Below are 23,263 nucleotides of genomic sequence, written 5' to 3' on the forward strand. Positions count from 1 at the left end.
TCTAATTAAATTACTTAATAAAATTTTAATTTAATTAACTAATTTTTAATAATAAACTGAAAGAATAGACGTCGATGAAGTTTATAAAGTTTATGATCAACGATTAAAAAATTTTTTAATTTTTCTGAAAGAGAAATTTTTTTAAATTGCTTTTAAAAAATATTTTTTTAAGATTGCTTGTAAAAAAAATTGTAAAATATTTTTATAAAAAAATATTTATTCTATTCTTTCTGAAAAATAATAAAATTGCTTTCTATTAAATTCATCATTTGTTTTTATTTTTACAAAAAAAATGAAAAGTTCAAAAATTAAAACTTTGATTGAAAATGTTTCTTCTAGAAATTGTATTTAAAACAATTTTGTGAAATGTTTTTAATATTTTATCCAAAATAATGTGTTATTTTTATTGTAAAATAAAATACTTTCAAAATAAAATAGACTTTTTTATTTTTCATAGAGAAAATAATAAACTTTTTTTTCTTGGTGAAAAATAAAAAAATTTTTCTATAATTGTTTATTGTAAACTTCTCCGTTTATCTTTTTGTTAAAAATTAAGAAATTAATTAACTAAATAAAATTTTAATTAAATTTATAAAGTTTTAAATCTAAACAATAGACGCAGGCGAAGTTTAAAATGTTTATGATAAACAATTAAAAAAACAATATTTTTCAAAAAGAGAATAATAAACTTTTTTATTAAAAAATATTTCTGTTAGCAATTGTTTCTAAAGGTTTTTTGTAAAATAATTTTATACAAAAAAGTTTATAAAAACTTGTTTATAAATAATTTTTTTTGTTAAATGATTCATCATAAACTTCATAAATTTGACCAAAGTAAAAATAATTATTTTCTTTCAATTTAAAAATTGAAAATTAATTTAATAATTGAAAATTAATTTAGTAATTGAAAATTAATTTTAAAAATTTGAAACTAAAAATTTGAACTAAATTCGAATTAATAGAAAAAATTACTAATTTGAATTAGAGATTTTTTTTTTGATTTTGAATTAGTAAATTTTACTAATAAATAGTAATTCCAACCAATTTATTAGTAAAATTTAATAATTGAAAATTAACTGAAAAATCAAAAATTTCTACAAACATGAAAATTTAAGAATTTTAACACAGAAAACAAAAATTAAAAGTCAAAGAAAGTTAAACAAAGAGTAAATACAAAACAAAAATAAATGAATTACAATGCCGAAAAGAACGAAAGTGAAATCATCACATTATTAATGACTATTAGAAATATTATTTCCCGAAGCCTCATCCATAATTAACTGATGTATTTTATTTCGCAATCTCAATTTTTGCATTGAACTGAAATTTTGCACATGAGGAATGAGACTCATAAAGAAGAAATAATCATCAGATTCCGATGAGTTCTCATGCTCATTCTCCTTCATTACAACATCATGCGTTATTAACGGTGGTGGAATAATTTCATCGTTTGTTAAAATTTCATGAACAATTATTTCATTATCGTTGTCATTTAATTTTTGCTTCTTCTTCTTTCTTCCAGGACGACCTCTTTCAATAACTGGCGTTGATGTTGTCGGCAGAAAATCATTTGTATTAAAAACTTTAATTTCCTCATCAATTTCAACAATGGGCAATTCACTCTCAAATTTTTCATCGTCATTCGAGGAGTTTTCATAGACTTGTAATTTTACTTGCGGTTGAATTTCCAAAGGATCAACGAGAAATGAAGAGATCATTTGATCCTTGAGAAATAATAATGGATCATAAAAAGGCCAACTTGATTTAATCAATGTGTCCTCACTTTTCTTCAGTTCACGTCGAAAATGGTCTTTTAAACTTTTCCATCGTCGACGACAGCCATCTCCTGATGAAAATAGAATAAAATATAAAAGAATTCTTTTTTTTTATTGAAGAATTATATTTTGAGAGAGTACCACCAGTGACAATTTATCAACAACAACAAAAAAAAAGAAAATAAGAATTTTCGCATAATATTTTGGTAACTTTTTCTAGAGACTATCAATCAAGTAGCCAGGAAGTCTTTCTTTGTCACTGTAAACAAAGATAGATTTCAGTTCAAAAACTAGTTTTCCATTAATAAGACTTTATTGCACTAAAGTTATCTTATCGTTTCTATTCAACATTTCTTTCGTTTCGAAATTCCTTACTTTATCATATTTATTTTTTATCGAGTCTCTCATTTATAAAAAGTGAATAAATTGAGAGGCAGCAATCAAATAATTACAGTGAAGATTAAATTTTATTCCGTGCAGTGATTTTTTTGTATAACTAAAAACAAAAAAATTTAAATAAAAAATCATGTAGTTTTTATTATAATAAATAAATTAATGAATTTAAAAAAATAACCAATTACTATTTTTGTTTAAAAAGGAATAGAATATCCTAAACAGTCATTACAAAAAAAACATTTGTAGATGTAATTTGATAGTTAATGATAAAAAAAATTCAAGTAACTTTGAGAGGAAACTGCCTTCAGGTGTTCTGCAAACTTAATGTCCCTAAAGTTCTGAACTTTCAAGTGAGGAAAATTTCATTACTTTAGGCAAAAATTTAAATATTTAATGAATTTAAAGACATTAAGCATTCAAATGGATGAAATTTAACTATTTTTAACATTAAAATTTGAGAATTTAAAGGCTTTAAATTTGAATATTTAAAAAGCTTTAAAGGTTAAAGCTTAAAGGTTAAATCTGAAGACTTTAAATTTAAATACTTAAAAAATTTAAAAACATTAATTCTTAAAATGATGGAAATTTAAATTATTTTACATTAAAATTAAAAATCTTTTAAAATTCAAAGACATTAAGTGTACAAATCTATGAAATTTAACTATTTAACCCCGTGCAGAAATCGCCACTTTTGTTCCCGATTACCGCCCTGGCCCCGGTCGGGTTTTCATGATCTGGCCCCGACTTCGTGGCCCCGACCAGGACCAGGCCGGGTTTGCCCAAGGATCTACAAACAGCGCACAATGGGATTTTTTTTACAATTTACTGTTCAAAACTGTCTACAGCCTACAATTCTTAACCGGTTTCAGTATTCTTTATTTTAAATTAAAGGCAAATAAATTCTTAAGACATCCCTTAAGGTCAATTTTTTAGTTCTTAATTGTTTATAATTTTTATTTTCAATCAAAGTTAACAAATTAATACAATTTTTCAAAAAAGGAGGCTTATTTTCTTATTCCGTTGCTGCATATGATCTGAATCAGTTCAAATTAATACAATATGACCACCACACAATTAATAAAACAGAAAGTAATTTATATCAATTGTTATAAACAGTATTAATTAACAAATAGTTAACTTTGATTTCTTTCCACTAAAAAATGTTTTTTTTCACCTTTTCTTTTTAATTTAAGTTCATTTAAAGAATATTTGTCCTTTTTGATTATAAAATAACTTATTTAAATTGTTATAAACAATATTAATTAACAAATAGTTAACATTGATTCCTATTCCACTAAAAATTTTTTTTCACATTTTCTTTTTAATTTAAGTCTATTTAAAGAATATTTGTCCTTTTTGATTAAAAAATAACTTATTTAAATTGTTATAAACAATATATTAAATAATAAATAGTTATGTAACTTACGTTCCTGTCCACCAAAAAAATTTTTTTCACATCTACTTTTTAATTTAAGTTCATTTTAAAAATATGTGTCCTTTTTGTTTAAAAAATAACTTATTTAAATGGTTACAAATAATATTAATTAACAAATAGTTAATTTTTGTTCCTTTCCACCAAAAATTTTTTTTTCACGTTTACTTTTTTATTTGGATAATGTTAAAAGACCACGGATATATAATATTAAATATTTAAATAAGTTATATTATAAGAAAAAAGACATATTAATATTTTTTATTGGAGAGGAATCAAAGTTAACTATTTGTTAATTAATGTTGTTTATGACAATTGAAATATATTACTTTATAGGTTTTTAATTGTCTGCTGGTAATATTGGATTAATTTGAACTGATTTAGAGCATGTGCAGTAACGGAATAAGAAAATAAACGTCCGTTTTTAAAAAATTGTGTTAATTTGTTAACTTTGATTGAAATTTGAAAATAAAAATTATAAACAATTAAAAACTCAAAAATTGGCCTCGAGGGATGTCTTAGGAATTTATTCTCCTTTAATTTAAAACAATAGGACAAACGCACCAATTATTTTTCACACTTAAATTGAAATTCCATGTTTAAGGCAAAAAAATAAATTATTATTAATTAATAATTTTTAGTATTATTGTGAATTATTAATAATAAAAATTTTTTTATTATTTTAAAAAATAGTTAAATTATAAATAATAGAGAATAAATAATTAAATTAATAATTTTTACCATATTATTATGATAAACATATTAATTTATATATATATATATAACATACATTTTTAATAATTTTTCTATAAATAAATATGATACAGTCAATTTATTATGATAATACTGTATATAACGGTCCCATGATTCAAAAGGAAGTTTAAGCGAGGTCGCTTCCAAGCTTGCGTGGCTTTGCGGTATGTGTATTTGACTTGCGTCCTCGAGGTCTAGGGTTCGATCCCCCGTGCGTGCGATATTTTTCCGTCTTAGTTTTAAGTGTTTTGTGTATAATTCTTAATAATGTTACATAAAGTATAGGTTTAAATAATTATTAACAATAATAATAATAAATTAGGCATTAATTTAAATAAGATAGTCTGTCTAAATTAATGAAAGAAAATAAGAAAAATATTTTTTTTAAAAACTTAGTTCAATAAAAGCAATTCTAATAATTATTTACATTTTTAATGACATTCATAAAAGTTTATTTACTACAAAAATAATAATAATTATTAATATTGAAGTAAATACTCCCCATGCTTTAATAATCAAATAACGAGCTTTAATATAATAAAATGCAGTCAGTATTGGATTTCTACCTGGGTAGCGAAAAGATCGGGGGAAATCCCATGGCCCCGACCGGGTCCCGACAGGGCGGACAGATCGGGCAAAGTGCCATGGCCCCGGTCGGTTTTAGTGTTTCAACCAGACCGGGGCCAGGTCGGGTTGCCAGATCGGGGCCCGGTTTGTCCCGATCTGGCCCCGATCTGGCCCCGGTCAAAATTTCTGCACGGGACATTAAAATTTAGAAATTTAAAGACATTAAATTTGAATATTTAGAAAAATTTAAAGAATTAAATGTTTAAACAAGAAAATTTATTTAGTTTACAATAAAATTTAAAGATTTGAAAAATTTTGAAATTCTAGTGAATGAATTTGAAGTATTGTACATTAAAATTTTAGGATATGAAGACTTGAAAATTAAGTTTTAAGATTTTAAATATTTTAACGATTTACACACTAAATGAAACTTTTAAATGAAGATAATTGAATTATTTTACACTAAAATTTAAAGATTTAAACACTTTAAATTAAAATATTTTAAAGATATCAAAAGACCATAAGTGTTTAAATGAACGAAAATAAATAATTTTACATTAAAACATTCAAGTTTTAAAGAATTTTACTTAAAATTTTAAGATTTCATAGAACTATAAAGACATCACAGAGTTATCTTGAAAATATCAAATTAATACCAAAGTGGATCAAATTGATGACAAAAATAGGGATCAACTTTTAATTTGATCCACATTTTTGGTATCATATCGTTGCAATTTGATACTTTTAAATAAACAGTGCGCATTAAACGTTCAAATGGTCAACATTTAAGTATTTTACTCTAAATTTTAATGACATATAGACTTTAAATTTAAATTTTTTTAAAAATTTAGAGACTTTAAGGGTTCAAGTAAAGGAAATTTAATTACTTTACATAAAGAATTAGAAACATTAGGTGTACAAATGGATGAAATTTAAACTATTTCTCATTTAAATTTAAAAATTTGACGACTTTCAATTTAAAAATTTCTAAGATTTAAAGATTAAAGATTAAAGATTAAAGATTTTACATTAATTCTTCAAGATTTATGGATAAATTTCGTATTTTATACAAAAAACAAATTAAATTAAAAAATTTGTTTTGGTGGAACAAAGAATCATATTTTCAACATTTTAAACATAATGCAATATTTAATTTTCTAAAATGTTTGCAGTTTCCATACAAGCTTATTTTTAATAAATTTAATAAAAATAAGCTTGTATGTATTACAAAAATAAAAAATTATAATAAAGAATAAAATTAATGATATTATTTAAAAAAAAACAGGCAGTAAGAAGTTAGCCTCGCGCTTTAGCGCGCTAATTGTTGCTAGTATCCCAGTAAGAAGAGGTTGATTAAAATAGATTAAAATATATACAAATATCGCTAAATTCTGAATCATTTCAATGCCAAACTTGTGTCATTTTTGAACTCCCATGTTTTAATTCCTTTAAAGATAATTCATCTGCACACATTTATATTCTATTTAATTCGGTATACATTTTACTTCTTATTGGGTAATTAGAATTGAAAACAATTTTATTCTGTTTAATACCATAAAATTTGTAATCATTAGAATTCCATTTATGACTTAAATATTGCTGACACTTTAATTCGTTTTAATGAAAAGGTAATAAAATGCATTAAAATGACTGCATATATGGTCAAAATTCAATATGCTTTTAATGCCAAACCAATGTCATTTTTGAAATTTTGTGTAAACATTTTAATCTATTTTAATCAACCTCTTCTTACCGGGATAATAATAAAACAATAAAAACATCTTCTATTCCTTGAATTTTATATCAACAAGCGTTTAAATTTTAAAGAAAATGAAAAAAATCACGTTGCCTGCAATGATAACGAAAGATACGAAAAAGAAATAGCGAGAAACGTGCGGCTCATTAGCGAGCAAGTATATATATATATATATATATATATATATTTTTCACGTTGGTATATAGGTATTTGTTCGGTGGTGTGGTACTCTCTCACCTAGCCTAACTTGAAAAGACTGCAGCGCGCTTACGTGTACTTCCAATAAAGTCGGCCACCTCGTCCCAATGTTGATCGCGTATAGTACGATTATGATGATGTTTGTGATTCCGTTGCCAGAGCGCTCGCCTCTCAAATACCTCTTGAATCAGTAGATTACAATCCATTTTCTCAGGTGCGCGTCTCTGCAATGGCATCTTCCTTCCCTTCTATCTCCCTCCTATTCCCAGTCACTCCACGTGTTTGTTATACACTCGGTTAATCGCAAAGCTGTCCTTCGAATTTCAAAACTCGCGAGACAGTTTTCAAGAATAGCGTTTTGAATCCCCAACACAGCAAAAGTGTAACAGAGAGATTCGATCGCCTCGCGTACTAATTGCGCACTAACGCGTCGCGTCGTTTCGAAGACCAGCTGCCTCTCGTTTGCTTCGACCGCTCGTCGCGAGGCGTTTCATGTCGCTAGCGCCGACTATAGAAGCAACGGTGGGAGCGTTGTCTGGCCGTAGGGCAAGCGTGTAGTAACGCGTTGCGCGCAATAAATGCCGCGCATCCATTCCCTTTATTCTTCTTCTTCTCTTCTTTCGTAGGCCTATTCTTTCGTGACCAACAGAGGTAGGTTTTCTAAAAGTTTCTCCTCTTCTTTTTTTCCATGACTACAATCAAGAGAAGAGAGTCTCTTTCTCTCTGGACAACAACTCTCCAATAACATGGATATGCGACGGAATTGAAAATGTGTATAGTAATAAGCGAACTAAAGCGTTGGGAACGCTTCGTGTGCCTCGAGGCCGCTATATGCTGCGTCAACGTCAACGTCTCCACAACCTATTGCAACATGGAATCCCTGGTGCGCTCTGTTGCACTTTCACGGTCTGCCGGCACGCAAACTTGAACATCGTCCCCCAAGCTGAATTCGACTTTTATTTCCTGTTTTTTTTTATTTTTCAGGAAACGGATATAAAATTATTTCTATAAATACTTGATGTGAAATACGACTAGAGGCGCGAGAGACGCGCACGACCTTCATTCGCCTTATCATCATAAGGCCATCATCATTGTCATCAAAGGTTCTCCAAGGCCGTTGGGAGACTTGTTTAGTCTCCTCATTAAATGTTGCGAGAGTATATGATCCCTCGACTATACTCTTCGCCGAGAGAGAAAATCGAGTAGTCGATTTTCTCTCTTGGCGAAGAGTAGTCGAGGGATCATTTATACTCTCGGCGAAGAGTCGAGAATGAAGAATACAAGACGAAGAAAAATGAGAATACAAGAAGAAAAAAAATACAAGAAGAAGAAGAATACAAGAAGAAGAATAATCAGAATACAATTTGATTCAGAGTTGATTATTGAAGTGGATTTAAATTGTTTCGAGCTTCTCTTATCTTTCATTGGTGCTTTCCTATTTTTTGTTCTTGACAATTAGATCCCTGCTGTTAATATATAGTTAATATCGACGCTGAGCGTTGGAAATAATTTTGGTCCCTGAAGTTAGCGTCGAAAACTGTTATTTAAGGTTTATAGAAGTAAAAATGTCCTTCATTCACCTACACTGGGGAAATTTTTGTAAGTCAGCAGAATTTAGTCCTGGCGAGCAGTGGATTACATGAGGCAATCCGTATGCAGGAGCAGCAGCAGATTCTAAAGTAGAGGATCCACTGCTCGCCAGGACTAAAGCCTGCAGTCTCACAAACATTTCCTCAGTGTAAAGAGTTGGAAAATTCTTCAAGAAACTTGACAGTAAAAAGAAAGTCTTATTTTAAGGCAGGAAAGCATTCTTAAATTATAAGATGCAACATTTTTAAGACAGTCAATGCAATTTAATTTTTATTGTGTTCCTTAAACCTAAAACCAAGGTTTTGATTTAAATCAACTAGATTTACACAGTAAAAAGTAAATCTTAATTTAAGATCATAGTCTTAACACAGTAAAAAGTAAATCTTAATTTAAAATCGTAGTCTTAACATAGTAAAAAGAAAGTCTTATTTTAAGTCAGGAAACGGGTATAAATTAAGACCCAAATTTCTAAGGGAGTCAATGATGAATTTAAGCAATGGATTTTGTATGATTTAACATTAGATCAAACAGTGTTGAATTTAACACTGATCTTAAATTAAGATTTACTTTTTACTGTGAAATTCAACACTGTCTGCTATAATGTTAAATCATACAAAATCCATTGCGTAAATTCAGCATTTCCTGTCTTAGAAATTTTGCATCTTAATTTAAAACTGCCATGCTGTCTTAAAATAAGACTTTCCTTTTTACTCTATAAATATTCTATAAATATTATGCGATTAAAATCACACTGTAAAAAAAATAAGTCATCTTGTTTTAAACCTAATTTTGGCTAAAACAACTTAGGTTACTCTAAATCTTAACTAAATTTCTCAAAAGGGAACTGATTTTAAGACCTAAAATTACCTTACTTTAATTTTAAGCCCAAAAATGAGTTGAATTTAAGAAAAAAAGACTTTTGAGCAGTAAGTACTTTAAGACTCTGTTTTTACAGTGCAGGATTTAAATCGAAAACATGTTTTCATTTCGATCATGATTTAAAACAATTTTTTACTTAAAAATAAATTTTTTAATCAATTTTAACATTGTGAAGAGTTTGACAAAAAGTAAAGAATCGGAACAAAAGATGAAACTATAAAGTTACCAACGTTCAGGTCGACAAAATGAAATAAGAAAAGCATAAAATTATCACTAACTAATTGTCTTTCCTGACCCAATTGAATTGAAAATCCGTTTAGGATGTAATGAAATAATAATTAAGTTCTTTTTATCTAAAATTATATGCTTCTTGATCTTAAAAAGACATTTTCACTTTATGCGTTAACGAAAACATTAGTAACTTCACAGTTTCGTAAGAAAAGTTAGTCCAATGTCTTATTCGTATTTTTTACGAAAAAGATAAATTAATAAATTTTAAATTCAATTTAGTGGAAGCATGAAGAATTAAATTTTCAACAATTAAAAGTTGCATTTGAATAAAAATAACAATTTTCTATTAATAAGCAACGATTTAAGTATAACCGAGCCTAATATTTTACAAATATTTCTTATTGACAAAACATTAGAATTTTTATTCAAATGCAACTTTTAATTGTTTAAATAGTTGGAAATTAAATTCTTTTATCCTTCTACTAATACTTTTGTTTAAAGTTTTAAATTCAAAAATAAGAAACTGATAAGAAAATCAATATCATATTACGAAAATTATTACAAACCATTTTTTAAATAATTGAATTCTGTTTGGAAATTTTATGAAAATAGTAGATATTGAAAATCATTGAATTACGAAAAGTTTTTAAAGATAATTAAATTTTACAAAGAATTCTATTAAAAAATTTGTCAATAATTGAATGTGTGTAGGAAATTTTATTAAATTTTTTTTGAAAATAATTGAATTCCTATAAGAAACATTTTATTATTTATGAAAATAATTGAATTCTTGAGAACGATTTATTATAATTTTTTAAAATAATGAAATTTCCAAGAAGAAATTTATTACGTTTAAAAATAATTTAATTATTGTGATGAATATTGTTATTTATGAAAATAATTGATTTTTGAAAAAAATTTTATTAAAATACTTTAAAATAATTGAATTTTCGGAAGTAATTTTCATATTTATCGACATAATTGAATTTTTTCGACAAATTATTTGTGTAAATAATTGAATTCTTAGAAAAAAATTTAATTCAAATTAAAAAAATAATTGAACTATTTCAAATAAGTTTAATTAAAATTGTATTTAAAACAATTAATTTCTTTCGAATAAAAATAATTGATTTTTTCGAGGAATTGAAATTAAGTTTTTAAGAATAATTAAATTTTTTGAGCAATTTCTGTAAAATTGCATTAAAAATAATTGAAATCCTGCTATGAATTTTATTATTTATGAAAATAAATGAATAGTTGCTAGGAATTTTATTATAATTCTCAAAAATAATTGAATTACAAAGAAAAATTTTATTATTTTTGAAAATAATTGAATTATTGCGGAAAAGTTTATTAATATCTTTCAAAAGAATTGAATTTCTGTGATAAATTTTATTATTTTTGAAAGTAATTGAATTCTTCATAAGAATTTTATAAACATTGTTTTAAATAATTAATTTTTTCGAAATATAATAAATATTATGAAAATCTTATTAGTTTTATTAATTGAATTCTTGTGGAAAATTTTATTTGTGAAAATAACTACATTTTTCGATTATTAATTTAAAATAGTAATAAAAATAATTGTAATTCTTCAATGAGTTTTATTATTTATGAAAATAATTAAATTCATGCTTAGAATTTAATCAAAAATTTTTTTTTAAATTAAATTTTCATGAATATCAACATCGTTTTTTTACATTTTTCTCATTTTCGCTCTTATATTTTCATCTCTAAAGTCCAAATCCCATTTCGATATATAATTTGAAAGAAAAACAAAAAAAAAAGTTGGAAATTTTTTTCAGAACGGCAAGAAAAGTTTTTTTTACACAAAAAAGAATACCAGTTGTAAAAGATGTTTTCTTGAGGAAAAAATGAACACATAACTGTTCAGGAAGGAAAAAACCTATATATATGAAAAAAAAGGTTTAAAGCATCAATCAGACTGAAAAAAAACTCGTTAACAGATTTCTTTCTCTTCCACTCTTCTGTTATTATTATTTTTTTTCCCTGTTTTTTTGTTGGTATTAAAATTATTTCTTTTTTCAATCCAGTTAATTTCATAACTCCATGTGCGTATATAATAATTTTATATCGACTATCCGCGCACCGTTACAAAATCGAGTACAAAATATTCTCTACTTTATATATACGAATCGAACCACAACGACTATATTTACGTATAGTTTATAATACACGGAGAAAATTGTTCGTCCTTTTTTTTTAATTACTCGTTTTCAATTTCCTTGTTTACGTAATGAACTTTTATCAACTCTATTACTGATTATAACAATTTAATTTATTCACATTAGTAAATTAATTACTAAAATGTATTGTTCTTTTTCATTAAAGTATTTTATTCGTTTTTTAACATTAATCGTTTAATCAATGTAATTAGTTAATTAATTCTATTAAATTAGTTGTGTTTGTAATTATTATATAGTATTTAAATTAGATTTATTAAATTTATTACTCTTTATTTATTAATTACTATTTATTATTCTTTATTTATTAATTACTATTTATTACTCTTTATTTATTAATTACTATTTATTATTCTTTATATAATTACTATTTATTATTCTTTATTTATTAATTACTATTTATTATTCATTATTCGCTATTTACTCTCTATTTACAAAAAATATTTGTTTACCCATTTTTTATTCGCTTGAAAAGTTTTTTATAAAAATTTCTCGATCAGTTATTTTAGAAAAACAAAACTGTAATGAAGAAATTTTTATTATTTTCGAAGTGAAAAATATGTTTTGCCTTCAATCGTTGATTATAAACTTTGTAAACTTCTTTAAAGAGGTAATTTTTCTTTTAATTTTATATCCACAATTTTTTCTCGAATACAAATTAATTACTTTTCCAAGGCAAACGTTATTTTTTCTAAGTAAAAATTTTGTTGTTGTTGTTGCATTGAAAAATAATGATTTCAAAGTGTAATAAGTTTCCTTATTTATGAGAAATTTCTACCGTAAAGGATCAATAAATTATTTTTCTTTGAAGTAAGGAAAAAAATTATTAACAAAAGAAAATATCTTCTATACTTAGACACATCTATATTTAAATATCTAATATCTATTTTTTTATATTTAATTCAATAATTTATAGTTTTAAATCCAAATAGAATTTACTTTATTTATTTTATTTAATTAATTTATTAAATTTATTTATCAAATTTATTTATCAAATTTATTTATTTCACTTAATCATTCAATTTATTTTTTACTTATTTATTTAATTATTTATTTACATATATTATACATTCCCAGAGTTGAAAAACGACCATAAATGTGTGACAAAAATATAACAAAAAAAAGAAAATCTAAAGGAAAAAAAAATTTAATTTAACTTTTTACTTCATTAAACTGAAAAATAAACTATTAATTCTTAATTAATTAATGAATTATTAATTATTAAATATTAAATTTAATTAAAGTTTTCAATAAGTTAAATTACCCTGTCTGTTAATTAACGACGACTCTAATATATTATAAATAAATTCATTTTCAAGAATTTTTTTCCCCCTTTTTTTAAAGATAAGAAAAAAATGATTCTCTCTTTAACAATTTATAAACAGGATTTTAAAATAAATTTAAATGCAATTTTTTTTTAAATACAACGGCGGTTCATACTTTGAAAGTAACAGGTTTCATTAGTTCCTGCTTGCTGTATACTATTTAGCGTTCCGTGCATTTGAAACAAGGTAATCTGAACATGCAAGGCTCACGTAAAAGTAGTATTAAACCCGTTTATTGTTAGGGCGATTTTTTCTTTTGAGCTTATATGTACTTGATAAAGCTCTGGATCGAGAACTTTTGTATAAAAAATTCACATTCCTAAAGTTCTCTTAGAAGTTTAAATAATCGAATATTTTTACGAGAGCTTAAATTCAAATTTTACTCTCGAATGCAAATTAATGTTTCATCGTGTTTCAAATAGAATGTTTGTATAATTTGTAACAACAGAGATTTGTAAATTGTGCGAGAAAAAAAATTTTTCCATTTAGATTTCTTAATTATTCTAAATTCAAAATTTCTATATAAAATATAAATAACTAAATATAAAAGAAAAAATTAATTATCATAAATTCTGTTTACTTACATAATTAATAGAGATAAATATGGCGTATAGAAGACTCACCTGAAACAGAACAAAAAATGTTTTCATTAATATTTTTATATATTCAGGTACCTACAACAATTGTTTGTTATATTTATAAAGAATAATTGAATGAATTCTCTTTGAGAGAGAATTGTTAGAAAAAAGTGCCTTATAAAAGTTTGATTATTGTGTTAATGCAAGCAGAATCAGTCACGAACGAGGTCAGGGTTTAAAATTTAAATATAGGGTAAAAGGTGGTCCATTATCGATATTTGTAATACTTATCGGATCTGCTATAAAACTAGGACACATGTAACATGATGCGATTATCTATATGTGACGTAGCTGGCAAGAAAAAGACAAATGACATGATAATCTTGAGCACGATGAAATATTGCATGTGAGGCTTTATGCTCCTTATTCATATTTCAGGATTTGGGAAAAAAAATTTTTCGACAAACACATAAATAAAAAAAATTCTTTCAACTCTGAAAATTATATTTACAAATTTCCTCAAAAGTAAAATTATTCGAAAACATATATAACTACATTTTTAAATAAATATTTAATCATTATTTTGCTACAGGAATTAAGATTTTCAAAAATTTTTTTTTTTTTTTTTTTTTTTTTTTTTTTTTTTTTTTTCAAAAAAACATGAAGATACCGATTTAATTAAATTTTTAAGAATAATTTCATTTTTCAAGAAATTTTATAAAAATTGTATTAAAAATAATGGAAATTCTGCCAAGAATTTTATTAAAATTTTTGAAAATAATTGAATTACGAAGAAAATTTTTATTATTTATAAAGATAATTCAAATTTCGAAGAAAATTTTTGTAAATTTTTGAACATAATTGAATTTTTGCGAAGATTTATATTATTTTTGAAAATAATTAAATTCTTGAGACGAATTTTAATTTTTTTTAAATAACTGAATTTCTTTGGAAAATTTTATTAAAATAATAAATATTAAAAATCATTTAATGGAGGAAAATTTTTCAAAATAGTTGAAATTTTGCTAATAATTGTATTAAAATTGTTGAGAATAATTGAATTTTTACAATTTTTTGAAATTAATTAAATTTCTATGAAGAATTTTATTAAAATTATTTTGAAAAAAATTGAATTGTTACAAAGAATTTCGTTAAAATTTTTTTAAATAATTTAATTTTTTTAAAGAAATTTAATTAAAACTGTATTGAAAAAAATACTTAAATTATAATAAATAAATTTTATCAAAGATTTTTAAAATAATTGAATTTCTTTGATAAATTTTTAAAAAAATTTTAAGAATAATTTAATTTTTCGAGAAATTTGATGAAAATTGTATTAAAAATAATTGAAATTCTGCCAAGAATTTTTTTATTAAAATTTTTAAAAATAATTGAATTTCGGAGAAGAATTTTATTTTTTATAAAAATAATTGTAATTTTGACGAAACTTTTTGTAAATGTTTGAACATAATTGAATTTCTGCGAAGATTTATATTATTTTTGAAAATAATTGAATTCTTGGGACGAATTTTATTAAAATTTCTTTTTAAACAATTGAATTCTTTTGTGAAATTTTCTTGAAACAGTAGACATTGAAAACAATTGAATTTTGTCAAATTTTTTTTGTTAAAATTTTTGAAAATAATTTAATTTCTTACAGAAATTTAATTATAAAACTGTATTGAAAATAATACTTAAATTCTAATAAATAAATTGTAGTAAAGGTTTTTGAAATAATTGAATTTCTTTGATAAATTTTAATATAATTTTTCAGAATAATTACATTTTTCCAAAAATTTTATTGAAATTGTATTAAAAATAATTGAAAGTCTGCGTTGAGTGTTATTATTTATGAAAATAATTAAATTATTCAGAAGAATTTTATGTAAGAATTTATTTTTTGAAAACAATTCAATTCCTGTAAAGAATTCAATTATACTTTTGGTAAATAATTTAATTCCTGTGAAGAATTTTATGAAATGTTTTTAAATAATTGAAGTCTCTTAACGCATTTTAATAAAATTTTTAAGAATAATTTCATTTTTCGAGAAATTGGATGAAAATTGTATAAAAAATAATTGAAATCCTGACAAGATTTTTATTAAAATTTTTGAAAATAATTGAATTTCGGAGAAAATTTTTATTATTTATAAAGATAATTGAAATTTTGACGAAAATTTTTGTAAATTTTTGAACATAATTGAATTTCTGCGAAGATTTATATTATTTTTGAAAATAATTGAATTCTTGGGACGAATATTATTAAAATTTATTTTCAAATAATTGAATTATTTTGTAAAATTTTATTGAAATAGTAGACATTGAAAATAATTGAATTTTCACAATTTTTTGAAATTAATTAAATTTCTATGAAGAATTTTATTAAAATTTATGAAAAAAAATTGAATTGTTACAAAGAATTTTGTTAAAATTTTAGAAAATAATTGAATTTTTTAGAAGAATTTTACTGCTTTTAAAAATAACTGAATTTCTGCAATCATTTCTAATTGCTTCAAAATTTAAATTGTTTTAGTGTTTTTAACTAAAATTCCTCTATAAATCCATTATTTTTAATAATCAATTAAATAAATATTAAAAAATTTAACTGATTTCAGAAGAATTTTAGTTATTAAAATTCTTTTAAAATCTAGATTTTTTAAAATTTTTAATTAAATTCATTTAAAATTGGAATTTTACAAAATTTCAAATTAAAATCTTTTGAAGTTCAATCTATTTATGAAAATTGTAAACGCAACTCTTTTAAAATTGAAGTAAAATTATATTTCAATTTCTATTTACAATTTTCTCCTTTTCGTTTTCGCTTTTCGTTTTTCCCATTTTCTTCTTTTATATTCTAAGGCAAATAAAGTTTTTATTTGATTGCTTCTCATATGTATGAAGAAAATTGCGCTCATTTTTAAAAGTGAATTCTCCTTGCATTTTTGAGTTTTTAGGAGACTATTTTAACATCAAGTTTGTAACGACGACTTGCATGTTTCAAGGATAAAACGCAAGGTTACCAACTGACGAATGAATAATCTTTTATAGCTTCATTTCTTTGAGGGGGAAAAGAAAACTTGGTGCAACTGAGCGTAGAGGATCACTTTATACTTTTGTGGATGGGTGCGCGCATTGCGCCAAGCGTCATGAAACAACTTTACATATGTAAATGTTCTCGAATACATCAACTATCTAATATAATAATTATAGTTTAGTTATTTCATTATCTTATTATTTGTATTTCTCAATTATTTGTACAGAATCACACACCTGGCTGATGCTCTTAACCTTAGATTTTCAAATCATAAAGCAATGCTTATGATTTAAGCTATAATTATTACAGACTTTGCACTTGATAATTAATTTTTGAAAAGTAGCTTTTAGTCACACAAATCTAAAAAAAAAGTATCCAAATCGTAAAAAGTAAATCGTTATCAAATTAAGAATTTCTGTTCATTTCTCATTTTATCAAAAAATTTTTTTTCTTCTAGCAATTAAAATTGTATTTCGATCTTCGTTTTAAAAATAAACTCTGCACAAATCACGAAAGAGAGAATTATTAGAGAAATGGAGAAAATTTTGTTAATTCGTTCTTCCGCAGAATTGCAACTCTAAAAGAAATATAAAATTTAAGAGATCCACTTATATAACAACTTTGAACTGGAATCTTCGGAAGAACCGCTACTTAATTAGAAACCAGAAACTATAGCCGCAAAGCAAAAAAAAATAATGCAGTTTGGAGTAAAATCGGAAATAGAAACCAAGTTTTAAGATAGAAAATTTCAAACACCATTTAATTTGAACTAACAATTATTTCCTAACAGTAACTATTTATAGAGGTACAGAACCAAAATACAACAAGAATTTTTATAAAATCACTGCAATCTTCTGTAAATATTGCTACTTCTCGAATATTACTTATAATAATTACTTGCTTTTAAGTTCCACTTAAAGTTTAATGGTTATGTTTTTTCTGTCAATAATGAAACATTTGTTAAATTTCAGGTTATGTTACTTAAATCATTTATTATGGACAAAAAATTATCATTTTTATTCAAATATATAACTTAAAATGTTCCAAGTGTAAAAAATTAAATTCCTTATGCTTCTACCAGGAATTTAAAATTTAATTTGACTTTTTTTTAAATACGAATTTATGACATTGGACTAACTTTTGTTCCGATTGTTTGTCGGATTCTTCCTTAACTCTGGGCGAAACTCTGGGCTATGTCTGCAATAATAGTGTCACTAGCAAATTGTCACAGCGAAAAGAAAAGAATAATATGTTAAATATATTCTTTCAACAATTATCAAAAATTATCTAACCAGCAAAAAGTTTTATCTAAACGTCAAAAATTTTTAGTAAAATAAAGTTTATCCATCATTTTTTCATGAAGGCGTAGAATTACCACTTTCTCAAGTTTTTGAAGTTATGGCTTAATTATAAATTTTAATATGACTTGCGCTCAACTTTTATGCATAAGCCTTATATTCAAAAGGGTGGATGAAGAGAGCGCGCGATCGCGCACAGAGGTGGAAATCAACTTGGATTTTCATTTAAACTTTAAGGATCTATTAGGGAAACCATGAGAAGATATTATATATTCCACACTTGTGTGTATATATAGAAATTATCATTGCGCTGATCATGGTGGTTTTGCCGTGTGGTGGTGGTGGTTGGCGGGAGGGCGCTTTTCGATATGTCCCACGTGTTTGAAACGAGGTAAAGTTTGTTAGGAACACCGCACAAATGTTTCAAATCGGAAGACAACCTGTGCCAAGGGCAAATATATATTCTCGACCACGTTCCAATTCGCCGTGAATGTATTTTCGACCACCTACAATCCAATATACGACCCACTTTTCTCTCTCTATATGGCATTCCTCTCTCACTCTCTTGCTTGCTTAGTTGGGTGTAAATCGCCTCAGACATGGAGAACCGAGGTTAATTGTAACGAACTTTGTAGTTTGTAACCTGTACTGGAAGTGTCAAGTTGGTGATAAAGAGGAGGTTCGTTGCTGTGATTAATTATCCAACCTGCTACTGAAATGTTCACGCCTCTATATATATGTACATCCTCATTTTATGATTTATATCCAGGTATCCACATATTAATCTACATGTCATTAATTTCAAGCGAACTTCATAATTTAGAGATTGAGAATTTCTTCATTAGATAAAGAATATGTTTTATCGTATTTTTATATTTTTATTTACTTCAAAAATCTTTTATCTTTGGCTGTTCAACTAAAGCCATACTATCAGCCACTTCAGGGCTCGAACCAGTGAAAGTATTTAAAAATACGGACTTTACGGACCAAACACATGAAAAATTATGGACCATTTAGGGATCAATTACTGACAAAAATGTAACCAGTCCGAAAGTCAAATAAGAAAACATTTTACTTAAGGAAGAATCTGACAAACAGTCAAATCAAAAGTGACTAACTTAAAAGAAAAACACAAATTAAATTTTAAATTCCTCTCGGTGGAAAGGCGAAGAATTTAATTTTGAATATTTAAAACGACTAAAAGTTGCATTTGAATAAAAATTATAATTTTCTGTCAATAAGAAACATTTGTTAAATTTTAGGTTATGTTACTTAAATCATTTATTATTGACAAAAAATTATATTTTTTATTCAAATATAACTTAAAAATGCTCCAAGTGTAAAAAATTAAATTCCTCATGCTTCTACCAGGAATTTAAAATTTAATTTGACTTTTTTTTAAATACGAAATTATGACATTGGACTAACTTTCGTTTCAATTGTTTTGTCGGATTCTTCCTTAAAACTATAAATTAAATTTTTCATAACTATAAAAATTTACGCTCTATAGCTTTTAATATTCAATTATTATCTAAAAGTTTAAATGAAATTAATTTTTATTAGATAATTCTATACTAGAATTTAAATACAAAAGTAAATTATTTATTGAATAATTGAATTGTTTTTTAAAATTCAGTTCCCATAAAGAATAGGAACTGTTAGTATCAACAAATTTTTGAATAAATGAATTCTTTCGACGAATTTTAATAAAATTTTTAAGAATAATTACATTTTTCGAGATATTTGATTAAAATTGTATTAAAAATAATTGAAATTCTGCGATGAGTTTTATTATTTGTGAAAATAATATTTGAATCCCTAAGAAGAATTTTATTATTTTTAAACAATATTTAATTTTTGCGAAGAATATTATTATACTCTTGAAAATAAATAATAATTGAATTTCTGCTACAATTTGTACCTTTTCTAAAATTAAATTTTTTTTCGTGTTTTTAACTAAAATTCTTCTATAAATGCATTATTTTTAATAATTTTTGAAAAAGTTCTTTGAGATAAAAATAAGAACTTAAAATAATTTTTTAAAAAATCCGCAATTAAACTTTTTCAAAACAATTAATTCTACAGAATTAGTGGTAGTTAAAAGTATGAAAAACTTAGATTTTTAAATATTTTAATTTGAAACCATTTCAAAATTTAATTATTTTTAAAAATTCACGCCATAATGCTTTTAATATTCAATTATTATTTAAAATTTTAACTGAAATTCCTTTTTAAAATCAATTTTAATAAGAAAATTCTACCGAGAATTTAATTATTTAAATACAAAAATAAATAATTTAATTAATAATTGAATCTTTAGGGGCCGTCCATAAACTACGTCACGCCTTAGAGGGGGGAGGGGTGGAATTCATTTTTTGTGACGTTCTGTAGAAAAAATGGCGCTAAAGCATGTAAAATTTGTGACATGGATAGGGGGGGGGGGGTGGAAAAATTAGGCAAAATAGTGTGACGTAGTTTATGAACGGCCCCTTTCTTAATATTGAATTCTCATAAAGTACTTTATCAACAAAATTTTAAATAATGGAAAAATAATTGAATACTTGAATTCTTTCGACGAATTTTAATAAAATTTTTAAAAATAATTACATTTCTCAAGGAATTTGATTAAAATTGTACTAAAAATAATTGAAAATTTGCAGATAATGTTATTAAAATTTTTGGAAATAATTAAATTTCATAGAATTTTAATATTTGAAAAGCTAATTGAAATTTTGACGAGAATTTTTAAAAATTCTTGAACATACATAACTGAATTTCTCAGAAGAATTTCATTATTTTTGAAATATAATTGAATTTCTAGAATCATTTATAACTTATCCAAAATTCATTTTTTTTAGTGTTTTTAACTAAAATTCTTCTATAAATCCATTATTTTTAATAATTAAATAAATATTAAAAAAATAAACTAATTTCAAAAGAATTATAATTAAAATTCTTTAAAAATCAATTTTTATAAGAAAATTCAACGAGAATTCAAGAATTTAAATACAAAAATAAAATTAATTATTTCTTAAAATTGAATTCTCATAAAGAATTTTAACAAAAAATTTTTAAATAATTGAATTCTTTCGACGAATTTTAATAAAATTTTTAAGAATAATTATATTTTCCGAGGTATATGATTAAAATTGCATTAAAAATAATTGAACTTTTGCTATGAGTTTTATTATATTTCTGAAAATAATTTAATTCCTAAAAATAATTTTATTATTCACGAAAATAATTGAATCATTGTAAAAGTTTTATTATTTACGAAAATAATTGAATTATTTCGAAGAAATTAATAAAAAATTTGTAAATAATTGAATTTCTGTGAAATTTTTATTATTTTATGAAATTGAATTCTTTTGGAAAATTTTATTAAAATAGTAGACATTAAAAATCATTGAATTGAGGAAAATTTTTGAAAATTATTGAAATTTTGTCGAGAATTTTATTAAATTTTTTTTAAATAATTGAATTCTTTTGGAAAATTTTATTAAAATAGTACCTAGATATTAAAAATCATTGAATTGAGGAAAATTTTTGAAATCTATTGAAATTTTGCGGCGAGAATTTTATTAAAATTTTTTGAAAATAATTGAATTTCGGAGAAGAATTTAATTATTTCTAAAAATAATTGGAATTTTGACGAGAATTTTAAAAAAATTTTGAACCTAATTGAATTTTGGCAAAGAATTTTATTACTTTTGAAAATAATTGAATTTCTGCAATCATCTGTAATTTCTCAAAAATTCTCCAAATTAAATAATCGTACAATTTACGAACTTTTCGTCTTTTCTCAATCGAATTACGGACTTTACGGACCTTTTTTTCAAAAAAACTAACTTTTACGGACTTCAAGCAAATTTACGGACCTAGTTCGAGCCCTGCCACATTTATTAGCCACTATTAGCCTCTATTAGCCACTATTAGCCATTCTCCAGGTCGAACCTTAAATAGTTTTGGAACAAGAATAATTTTAGAAATGCCACCAAAAAAGCAAACTATTTTCCCCCAGACACAAGTCCTTTGACAAAAAACGAAAGTCTCAAAATGCTTTCAGTCTCAGTCTGACGTAAAAGTACCGCGCAGTAAAGTACATTTTTACAAAGTACACTTTCACAAATTAATGTACAGCATATAACGTGTCACATATAAATCAGAAGGAAATTATTAAGTAAGAAATAAGTGCAGGCTTTGCGGGACAAAAGATGATGATGAGGCCTTGGACGTGGCCGAGAGGGGCCCTGAAGGGTATTCGACATAAAGAGAATTTTGCGGAGTTTGTTGGCGGTTTTTGAACTCCCAGAAACTTATATAGTCTTCGTCGTCGAGACGGCGACCTGTCACGAAGACAACGAAAATTTTCAATGTCTGTGTGGCGAATGAAGGTGAAAGAAGACGAATATTGGATGAAAGTGTGTGGAAGGATGTGCGTGATACCAGATAGTGGCGATGCTACAAGCTGTATGTATCGTGAAGTCACGGGTCAGTGTCTTCCGTCAAGGTCTTTTCGCTCGACGTCCTGCATACAGGTAGATTATATACCAGTTCCTCGGTTACGCGATACCAACACGCCAGGAAGAATAAAGATCAGCAAAAAAAAGAAAAAAAAAACCAGGAGAAAAAGAACAAATTTCTTTAAAATAAGATGCACAATTTTTAGCTATATGCGCGCATTTCATGGATCATGAAAATTTAAATTATCTACATCAAGAAGAACTATTCTCTAAAGTTTCTAATCTTCGAGAAAATTATCAATTTTCTTCATTTCGTTTTTATTTTCTCGAAATAAAAACTTTAAGCAATTGCTCCATTATGTTTTGGGGTAAACGACCCAGTAAACTAACTATCGTAAGTTTACTAGTGAATCCGTTAAAAAATAACTGATTTAGAAGTAAGAAATCAGTCATTAATTCAAATAGTCAGGGTTGACACACTTTTGCTCATTTCAAATTCCCTGACTTTTCCAGACACTAAAGAATATTCTGATTCACTCGCAAAATGATTAGATACACAAAAAAATATGAATCGATTAAAAAATAACTGATTTAGAAGTTATAAGTCAGTCATTAATTCAAATAGTCAGGGTTGACACGCTTTTGCTCATTTCAAATTCCCTGACTTTTCCCTGACTCTAAAATTATTCGGCAAATCAATTATAAATAAAAATTTTCAAATAGTTCTTCCAAAACTGTATTCGCTATAAAAAAGTAAAAAAAAAGTGTGAAAAGATTGCTTATA

The 23,263-nt window shown here is 24.9% G+C and overlaps 2 protein-coding genes across 2 annotated transcripts in view; both read right to left on the reverse strand.

The window, feature by feature from the left end:
• Positions 1-23,263, reverse strand: part of LOC122504141 (tetraspanin-5) — a 180,318-nt gene that overhangs the window by 125,282 nt on the left and 31,773 nt on the right. The window lies entirely within an intron of this gene.
• Positions 1,210-7,311, reverse strand: LOC122504142. The gene is made up of 2 exons (XM_043615073.1): positions 6,951-7,311; positions 1,210-1,846 (listed from the first exon to the last, which is right to left on the reverse strand). Exons 1-2 carry the CDS (start codon positions 7,111-7,113, stop codon positions 1,233-1,235), a joined length of 777 nt encoding a protein of 258 aa, XP_043471008.1. The 5' UTR covers positions 7,114-7,311; the 3' UTR covers positions 1,210-1,232.

The sequence above is a fragment of the Leptopilina heterotoma genome, unplaced genomic scaffold (genome assembly GCF_015476425.1).
Source record: "Leptopilina heterotoma isolate Lh14 unplaced genomic scaffold, ASM1547642v1 Lhet_281, whole genome shotgun sequence".
NCBI classification, from domain to species: Eukaryota; Metazoa; Arthropoda; class Insecta; order Hymenoptera; family Figitidae; genus Leptopilina; species Leptopilina heterotoma.

Excerpts from the sequence above, each read along its gene's own strand:
- LOC122504142 (XM_043615073.1), bottom strand. The coding sequence starts at position 7,113 with ATGCCATTGCAGAGACGCGCACCTGAGAAAATGGATTGTAATCTACTG. Across the intron at positions 1,847-6,950 it reads CGACTTTATTGGAAGTACAC|GAGATGGCTGTCGTCGACGA; the intron begins GTAAGCGCGCTG and ends TATTTTCATCAG.